The 10,178-nt window shown below is 43.0% G+C and overlaps 1 protein-coding gene across 3 annotated transcripts in view; it reads left to right on the top strand.

The window, feature by feature from the left end:
- Positions 1 to 10,178, top strand: part of UBE4B (ubiquitination factor E4B) — a 180,090-nt gene that overhangs the window by 93,354 nt on the left and 76,558 nt on the right. The window contains exons 5-8 of one of the 3 annotated variants that reach the window (XM_011996624.1): positions 1,371 to 1,515; positions 3,473 to 3,701; positions 4,154 to 4,540; positions 5,182 to 5,334. In XM_011996624.1, coding sequence (XP_011852014.1) covers positions 1,371 to 1,515; positions 3,473 to 3,701; positions 4,154 to 4,540; positions 5,182 to 5,334 — 914 coding nt within the window. The remainder of the gene's footprint in view (positions 1 to 1,370; positions 1,516 to 3,472; positions 3,702 to 4,153; positions 4,541 to 5,181; positions 5,335 to 10,178) is intronic. The other 2 variants (XM_011996625.1, XM_011996626.1) reach the window with 2 other exon arrangements.

Here is a 10,178-nt window from a genome sequence, read left to right as displayed (position 1 = left end):
CCTAGGCTGGAGTGCAGTGGTGCAGTGGTGCGATCTTGGCTTACTGCAAGCTCTGCCTCCCGGGTTCACACCATTCTCCTGCCTCAGCCTCCTAAGTAGCTGGGACTACAGGCACCCGCCACCACGCCCAGCTAATTTTTTGTATTTTTAGTAGAGACGGGATTTCACCGTGTTAGCCAGGATGGTCTCGATCTCCTGACCTCGTGATCCACACGCCTTGGCCTCCCAAAGTGTGGGATTACGGGCCTTAGCCACTGTGCCCGGCCTGGTCTTTTGCTTTTGAGCAAGTAGATTGTCACATCTTTAGCAGTATTCTGAGGAAAATGACTGGGAATTGAAGCAAGAATGTGTAGAATCCAGTAGCAAGTGGAAGGTTTTGGAAAACATGAAGCCTTTATGTATGAATATCACCTGAGCTTAGTGCTCTGCATTTAGGGGGTGTGTGTGTGTGTGTATTAATATAGATAATTACATCACTTTCTGTTCAGTAAATTCTTAGGAATCCTTTAGCAACATGTGTTAATGATTATTGGAAGTTGCACTGTAAACAAAAATAAAAAAGACAAAAAACGGAAAAAATAAGAAGTTGCACTGTAGCCTCCTAGTGGTGCAGTGCTTTATTTTATATAGTTCTTTAATGTTTACAAAATTCTTTTATATATGATATTTTATCTGTGGTGATATGTAATGAGAAATGTTACATTTTTGAAAAATTCCTGGAGGAAAATTGGTCATGTACCTAGAATGTTAACCTGGTCCTGTGGAATTCAGAAAAGTAAATAGATAGGATATGTACATCACATATTTTTCCTTGATGACTTTTGATAACACCTTTGCTCTTTTTTTTTTTTTTGACACAGTGCCTCATTCTGTTGTTGCCCAGGCTGGCTGGAGTGCAGTGGCTCGGCTCACCACCACCTCTGCCTCCTGGGTTCAAGTGATTCTCCTGCCATAGCCTCCCGAGTAGCTGGTATTATAGGTGCCCGCCACCGTGCCTGGCTAATTTTTGTATTTTTAGTAGAGGCAGGGCTTCACCATGTTGGCCAGGCTGGTCTTGAACTCCTGACCTCAGGTGATCCACTGGCTGCGGCCTTCCAGAGTGCTGGGATTACAGGTCTGAGCCTCCACGCCTGGCCATCTTTGCTCTTTTATGCTCCCCGTAGATTGTATTATAAGCTCATGAGACTTAGATGTTGTAACTTTGATGTTACAGTAACAGGCTTACTTTTCCCCTCATCAGTGGGTGCATGGTTTTATGCATTTTTAAAATATCATCACTAATAATGAATTAAATCAGAATAACGTATTCCTATTGAAGTACCTAACTCATACGTCTTATTTGAAATTAACCCGCAAATCTTCTTCACCAGGAGCCTTCCTCGGGCCCTGAAGTGTCTGAAGAGCAGGCCTTACAGCTGGTCTGTAAGATCTTCCGTGTCTCTTGGAAGGACCGGGACAGAGATGTCATCTTTCTTTCTTCTCTTTCTGCACAGTTTAAGCAGAACCCAAAAGAAGGTAGGAATCTAGCTCAGCAGTCGTACTGCAGAGTACTCAACAAGAAAATAAGACGTGAGATCTTTGCTGTCTGTTCTCCACATTCACTCCTTCTTGCTCTTGAGTTGTATTTTTGATGACAGGGATACTTCTTGATGAGGACACAGCTGTTTAGCCACTTTCTTCCCTTTCCACTGATCTTATCGATAACTTATTTTTCATTTTCATGATTTCTACAATACTATGTAAATAAGTTAATGGTCTCCATTTTCTCAGGGTTGAAGTTTTTCCCTTTGTAGTAAGAAGGTGCTTAGAGCATTACCTCGTCTTTATTTATTTATTTATTTATTTATTTGAGACGGAGTCTTGCTCTGTCACCAGGCTGGAGTGTAGTAGCGCAATCTCGGCTGACTGCAACCTCTGCCTCCTGAGTTCAAGCGATTCTTCTGCCTCGGCCACCCGAGTAGCTGAGACTACAGGCATGCACCACCACACCCAGCTTATTTTTATAGTTTTAGTAGAGATGGGATTTCACCATGTTGGCCAGGATGGTCTCGATCTCTTCACCTCGTGATCCGCCCGCCTCGGCCTCCCAAAGTGCTGGGATTTCAGGCTGGAGCCACCAAGCCTGGCCTTACCTCCTCTTACGAAGTATAGATATAGTGAGTGGTCTCCAGGGATCCTTAGAGAAGTGTTCTGTATGAACTATACCTGCTTGAAGTGCCTGTGAAGCCATGTATAGACAGTGGAATTGGTCTATTTGGCTAAATTGCTTAGCAAGACAGAACATAATGACATTTTGCTGTGTTTCTGATATTCTACTTTAAGAGGCCATGCTCATAACAAAATATTAAAACTCTTAGCAAGATATCAGCATCAGGGCACTATCCTTATTCTTTACAGCAGTCATTTGGAATGCAGAAGAGGTATGGGAGGTGTGCTGGAGTGGTTTCTTTTGCCTATCACTGGAATATAACCTCCCTCATGGTAGGGATTTTTGTCTCTTTTACTCATTGATGTATCTCCAATGCCTAGAAGGACATCTTGCACAAAATAGTCCCCTCAACAGATACATTTTAAATGGATGCGTGAATATCAAGGAGATCGCCTTTTTCTTTTCTGTGCTGCCTATCTTCTGAGGAGGGAAGAAAAGAAGTCCTTTGTGTTTGTGGAGGATAGATAAGACTATTTCTGATTTTACTTATTAACTCTGCTAATGGAGAAGACCATGTATTTGAAACTCTGCTACTTGTTATTCTTACTATAAATCTTAAGATTCTCAAATCTATCTTACACATGTAAGTGGTAATTTTAAATAACCAAATCAGATAAAATTTCCATGAGTTAAAACTTTTTTTAGTGGTATTTAAAATGTATCTAAAGACCAACAGTAAATCAACTGGGAGCTGCAAAGAATAAAAAGGAAGCTAGAATGTAGCATTTGCTCCTGCCAGCCACATGGTGACTAGATATTGGACCCTTCATAAAATCTTTTGAACCTTGGACTTAATAGTTTTATTACTATCTATAAAACATATCTAGACTAAGAAATATTAACCCAGTTACATTTGTAGTATAATAAAGTAACCTCTATAGTTGGGAGTAGCTTCTTTTTACAATTAGTATACATCAGCAGTAACTCTCAATGACTGTACCCCAACTTTCTTTTTAATAAACTTTTAGTTTTGGAATAGTTTCAGTTAGTGCAGGGAGTTCCTGTATATACTTTACCCAGTTTCCCCTGATGTTAATATCTTATATAACCATGGTACATTTGTCAAAACTAAGAAATTACTACTAACTAAACACAAGGCTTTATTTAGGTTGTACCAGGTTTTCCACTAATACCCATTTACCATTCCAGAATCCAATCCAGGATACTGCATTGAACCACTCGGGGTCAGTTGGCTTATTCAAGGGCTGTGTAACCTGAGTTCGAACTGTGTGTAACCTGTTCTTTATTCTGCCTTTCCAACAGTGTTCTCCGATTTTAAGGACTTGATTGGCCAGATTTTAATGGAAGTGCTAATGATGTCCACTCAGACTAGAGATGAAAACCCATTTGCCAGTCTGACAGCCACATCACAGCCGATTGCTGCAGCAGCACGGTCACCAGACAGAAACCTCTTGCTAAACACTGGCTCCAATCCAGGAACAAGCCCCATGTTCTGCAACGTGGGTTCCTTTGGTGCCAGCTCTTTGTCTAGGTTAGTGTGGTTTTCTTTGCACATCTAACTGGTAGTAAAATAACTGTGAAGTATATAGGAGAAGGGAATGTTTGTTTACAATGTTAATCTGTGTCATACAGGGTATGGCATATATCATATTTGGGGAGGTGGATTCAGTCATTGGAAGTGGAATTCTCTTTTCTAGATGATTACTTTTTGACTCTCTATGGTTAAGATATTGGTAGATGAAGTTTTAGAAGCAGTTGACTGTGTGTACTACATCATTCTTCGTATGGGGACTTTATTGTCTTGTAAGTATAGCCTCTAGATCAATAGAGCAATTAGATTATAATTATTTAGATGTTTATCTGCTAGATATACTTGAACTGAAATGATTTGCCTTTAAAAGCTTGGTATTTTCTGTTTTAGTCAGTTATCTCAAGTTTTTCTTTGATTTTTCTCTTCTTTCCTCCCTTTCTCAACTAATTTAGCCTCTATGAAAGTAGTCCAGCTCCCACCCCCAGTTTCTGGAGCTCTGTTCCCGGGATGGGCCCGTCTCTTGCCTCACCTTCCCGTGCAGCCAGCCAGTTGGCTGTGCCTTCCACTCCCCTCAGTCCTCACAGTGCAGCCTCTGGAACTGCTGTGGGAAGCCAGCCTTCATCCCCGCGGTATCGCCCCTACACTGTCACTCACCCATGGGCGTCCTCAGGCGTCTCCATTCTGTCGAGCTCCCCAAGTCCCCCTGCCCTTGCCAGTAGCCCCCAAGCAGTGCCCGCCAGCAGTTCCAGACAGAGGCCCAGCAGCACGGGTCCACCCCTACCACCCGCCTCACCCAGTGCCGCGAGCAGACGCCCCTCCTCCCTGAGGATCTCTCCTAGGTATTTATCCTGCAGGAGACTTGTGTGTGTGTTTGCGGTGCAGGGAAAGGAGATTAACACGGTTTGGAAGAAGTGCTGTGTGACACTGACTCCGTTAAATTGTTGTTGTTTTGGGTTATTAACCTGTGTGGCTAACTAGTTTGGTAGGCATGTACTCTGAGTCCATGCTTCTACCAGGCTCTGATCATGCTGGAAAGTTTAGGTTGCTCTATTCTATTGTGAGTCCCTTTCTTCCCTTTGAGAGTTGGGGCACACGGGAACACTTTTTGGCCTTTTGTCCTGTTGCCAGTGATAGTTGAAATGCAATCAGACCAAGCAGGTGTGGGAGCAAATCTGGACCTGGTGTTTTTTACTTCTGGTGAGTGGGGTGGGTAGGTTCATGCCCTGACATGTTGAGTTTTAGTTATATGTAAGTTCAGTCTCTTAGAAGGAAGGAGTGTCAGAATTCCACTAATCCAGTGGCCCCTTCTCTCAAATGTACCTGTATGTGTTTCTATAATTTTGGTGAATTATGTTTCTGCATGTCAGTGGCCAAAAGTTTTAGTGTAAGGTTTATTTAAAAGGATAGCAGTTGCAAAAGCTTCTCCCCCTCTTGTTTTTTCTTTGTTCTCTGATGGCCTTTTTTGCTTTTGTTGTGGTAGTATGTACGACAATCCTTTCTCCTTCCTCTTCCTCGCACTTTCTGGGGACAGTAGTGATGAAGAAGATGAAGAAGAAGATGATGATGATGGTGATGGTGATGATGAAGGTGGTGGTGGTGGTGATGATTTTTCTTGTGTCCAGTTTGGGTCCAGGTATCAGAGGAATGGAGTCTTACCCCTGCATGTGCATAGATGCTCAGGAACTAACTTCTATAAGCTCTAACAAGGGGTGTGCTTTGAATCCAGGCAGGATACGGTCAAATGAGGTGGGCTCCAGAGTATATTGATATGTTCAGACCTTATGGGATAAAGTAGCACATAGGAGTATTTTCTTTTTTTCTTTCTTTTTTTTTTTGAGACAGAGTTCTGCTCTTGTTGCCCAGGCTGGAGTGCAATGGCGCGATCTTGGCTCACTGCAACCTCCGCCTCCTGGGTTCAAGCGATTCTCCTGCCTCGGCCTTCCAAGTGGCTGGGATTACAGGCACCCGCCACCATGCTTGGCTAATTTTTGTATTTTTAGTAGAGACGGGGTTTCGCCAGGTTGGCCAGACTGGTCTCGAACTCCTGACTTCAAGTGATCTGCCCGCCTTGGCCTCCCAAAGTGTTGGGATTACAGGAGTGAGCCATTGCGCCTGGCCTGAGAATTTTCAGAGTTGTCGCCTGGCAAGTTTGGAGGAAAACTTTGTGTATAATCATTTTGCAAAAGCATGAAAACAGATTAAAGATCAGTCATCAAGGTTATCCGCCTTTAGATCTAAAATGAAGGACCCTTCATTTGTTGCGAGAATGTTATTGTGAACTACCAGATATGACAACTTGTACTCTCTGAGGCATGTTTGCTTAAGTACAGTTGCATGGATTGCTGCTATTTAGTAATGGGAGAGGGGCTGGGATTTGAGGGAGGGCTGTGTGTGTGTGTGTGTGTGTGTGTGTGTGTTCCCTTCCCACCCCCTCCTGGCCTCCCCCACCTCCCCGTTCACCCTCATTGAGCTCAGTCTGGGCAATCCATCGAAGAACATATGAGGTCATACTGTCTGGTATAATAACTGTGACTCTGCTTTCATGTCTAGCCTTAAATTTCTCTTAGCACCTCCTGGACCTCAGTGAAGCCAGACCCCATTTGTTTATAGAGCCTTTGAAATGACCGCAGAGGCTGAAACATAGTTCCGGATATTGCTAAATGTTTACCCCTGGAAACCGAGTGGAAAACACTACTTGGGTTGTGTAGGTGACTTTGAGCAAGAGAATATAATAGCACCTTCTTTCTAATCCTCTGACTCATTGTCTTACAATTTTGCTCTTAAATCGAAGTTTCCTCTGGACTGAGTTGGTGTTTGTGCCTAGCACTGTTCAAAAATAACTCCAGGCTATAAATAGAGACTGCAGTAGGAGTTAGGTACACTTCATTCAATTCGATGGTGTTCAGAAGAATCATTAGGGAATATATAAAGGGACAGGAATGTTGATACAAGGTTGAATATTGATTCAGGAAGGTTGATATTTGTATTACGTTGAACATTTTGTCACCATTTTTCAAGTAAATTTCCCAAAGGTGAAAGTGTCTTTTTCATGTAGATAAAATCCTATTGCATGATTGTAGTAAAAAAAGCAGGCATCCTTCCTAGGAATCAGTTTCCACATGGTGAAAGTGCCGTGTTATCTGTTTTACTGTACATTTTCTGTGGGAAAAATTCTCTCTCCCTGGCCTATTTAGTTGTGACTTTCTCTAACAACCGTATCAGATTGTGTGCTGCTTTTACTAATACCGCTTTTTCTGGACTTCTAACACCCCAACCTTGCCTCAGATCTAAATTCTCTCCCTACTAGGAGGAATAACCAAGTGTATAAAAATAGCTGCAGATAGCTTATGGAGCATTGTGCGCCAGATATGGTGCAGCACTGGCCATGCATCAGCCCTTTTACTCCTCGCTATAGCCTGCTGTGAGGAAGTGGTGGCGGGGGGGAATGGGCGGGGGAGAGTGGATGGTGTAGGGGGGGATGGACAAGAGGGTCAAAGTCACAGAAATACATTCAGACTCGAGCATCCTGAATCCAGATTCACGTTCTTCACCACCACACCGTGCTGACACCCACTTTTCCATTTTCACCCAAACAGATTTTGTTTGTTCTTGTTCCTTACTACTGTTTTTGCTTCTGAGAGTCTGTGCATCTACTCGGTTCCTTTGGCAAGGAAGTGCCGGCATTTCGCTCCTTAATTACAAAATGCCATCCCAGTCAGTTGGTATGTCCCTTGTTGGCTGTTACAATGAACTGTGATCATCCAGATTTTGGCAACTTACTGGTTCTTAGTTGATATAAAAAAGAATGCCAAAGCATGGGTAAAAATACGTAACAACTATGTAAACAGATAGAAGAACTTAGGGTTCTTCTAAGTAGGATCAGAGCCAAGGACAGCTAGTAAAAAACCTTGTTACTTTTTTTTTTTTTTTTTGAGACAGAATCTCACTTTGTCACCCAAGCTGGAGTGCAGTGGAGCGATCTCGGCTCACTGCAGCCGCCACCTCCTAGGTTTAAGCAATTCTCGTGCCTCAGCCTCCCAAGTAGCTGGGATTACAGGCACATGCCACCACACCTGGCTAATTTTTGCATTTTTAGTAGAGACAGAGTTTCACCATGTTGGCCAGGGTGGTCTCAAACTCCAGACCTCAGGTTAAACTGCCCACCTTGGCCTCCCAAAGTCTCAAACTCCTGACTTCAGGTGATCTGCCTGCCTCGGCCTCCCAAAGTGCCGGGATTACAGGCGTGAGCCACTGCGTACAACCAAAACCATGTTACTTTGAGCAGTCAGCAAAGAAATAGTATTTTCCTTCCCCCTTTCTAATTGATCTTCCCAGAATTTTGTTTACTCTGAAGTAAGCAATTTTAACCCCCCCTCCTTGCCTGGTAAGACTAATGTCACAGAAGAAAGAATCATCAGGGGTTGAATCACTTTCTCCATCTGCTGGCCCAGTGGATTCGATGTCTTACAAATCTTTTTGGAAGTAGTTGAGACATACATTTATATGTTAAGTATTTATAAGGGTGATAATAAGGATTAATTTTAAAAAGGTAAAACATTCCTTCTGTAATGTTTTGCAGACTTCTGAGAAAACTGTTTGAGTTATAAGGAACTGCTTTTTGCGGGAGTGGCATAAGGGAGTGAAGTGAGAATTACCGTCTGTGAAGAGATAACTGTTGGGTGCTGGGCTTAATGCATGGGTGATGAAATAATCTGTACAGCAAGCCTCCTTAACAGGAATTTACCTGTGTAACAAACCTTCATATGTACCCCCAAACCTAAAATGAAAGTTAATAAAAATCAATAAACAAAAGCTGGAAGTTGATCTGGAAAAAAAAAAAAAGAATTACCCTGTGATAAAGATGCCATAGAAGTTATCCTAAGGAAAATGTTTCTAATTGTTTCTTAGGAAGTTGATGACTAGAAAGAAATTTGGTGGTTTTGTGTTTGTTTTTTAACTGTAGATATTTCAGTGAAGGAGGTCAAATCTTGAATGTCATGAGCCTTATACGAGTAGAGAAAGGGAAAATTAGTGAATAGTGAAAAACGTTGACATTCACCCTCCTGTTTTTGCTGATGGTCACTGCTTGGGGTTGAAACATAGAAACAGTGGAAAAGAAATCTTTCTGGCTGGGCACAGTGGCAAGCACAGGTAATTCTGTCACTTTGGAGGCTGAGGTGGGAGGCTTGCCTGAGCCCAGGAGTTAGAGGCTGCAGTGAGTAATGATCATGCCACTGCACACCAGCCTGGGTGATAAGAGTGAAACCCTGTCTCTCTCTCTCTTTCTCTCTCTCTCTCACACACACACACACGATCTTTCCACCATGTCTATCCCTAAGATCCCCCAGTGATTTCCCTTCTCACACAGAGTAAAATCCAAAGCCTCTGACCATGGTCTACAAGGTCCTGCATCTCATGTACACTCCACATACTACACACACACACCACACACTACACACACACCCCCACATCAAGTACACATGCACATACATGCCCCATTCTAACTTAATCTCCCTCTACTCGCCTACTTCCCCTAGCGCGTATACTGGACTCCTGTTCTTTGCACATAATACTCCCTCCTGCCTTAGGCTTTTGTACTTGTTTCTCCCCTTCGGACCACTCTCCTGCTAGATAGCTGTATGGCCAGCTCTCTCACTCTCCTCAGGTCTATAGAGGGTGGCCACTGACTTCATTGTCTCAAACATGATATAGAACACACATGCACCCACGCACGCACGCCATCGCTCTTCATCTGCCTGGTTCCACGCACTATTCCAGGACCTACAGCAGTGCCTAGAACGCAGGACGTCCATTAGCAACATTTGTTAAATGAATTTATGGTGCTTAAACCTGTACAACTCTGACTTTGCCTTGCTACTAGAAAATGCAAGGCCAGGCATGGTGGCTCATACCTGTAATCCCAGCACTTTGGGGGGCCGAGGTGGGCGGATCACTTGAGGTCAGGAGGCTAGAGAGGCTGAGGCAGGAGAATTCACTTGAACCCGGGAGGCAGAGGTTACAGTGAGCCAAGATCACACCACTGCACTCCAGCCTGGGTGACAGAGCAAGACTCTCTCAAAAAAACAAAAAGAAAATGCAAATTCCAAAGCCTGCATTTGAGAAGTCAGTAAATGGGAGGGTAATTATAGAAGAGACCGAAACAGAGTCCCTTTAAGAGCAAATTTTATTGGCGCATTTAAAATGGGATTCAGTCTGCACAGATCTGATGCACGTGTAATCTCTAGGCACATTTTCATTGTGTTTTCAGAAGGATGCAGCTCTGTTTCTATTATGTGAAATAATTACTTGGTTACATTGGACTGCTAATGTAGTTATCAGAAAATGGTTTGCATATTCTCCCAGAGGGAGGTATAATTTTCTAGATGCTCTTAGGACTTAAATATGACATATTTCCAAGATTTTAGGATGTCACAGTTGTAAAAGCATCATGAATTTTGTAACAGCTGAGAGAAAATA

Source organism: Mandrillus leucophaeus, unplaced genomic scaffold (assembly GCF_000951045.1).
Source record: "Mandrillus leucophaeus isolate KB7577 unplaced genomic scaffold, Mleu.le_1.0 Scaffold52, whole genome shotgun sequence".
NCBI classification, from domain to species: domain Eukaryota; kingdom Metazoa; phylum Chordata; class Mammalia; order Primates; family Cercopithecidae; genus Mandrillus; species Mandrillus leucophaeus.
This window is presented reverse-complemented; position numbering and strand designations above follow the sequence as displayed.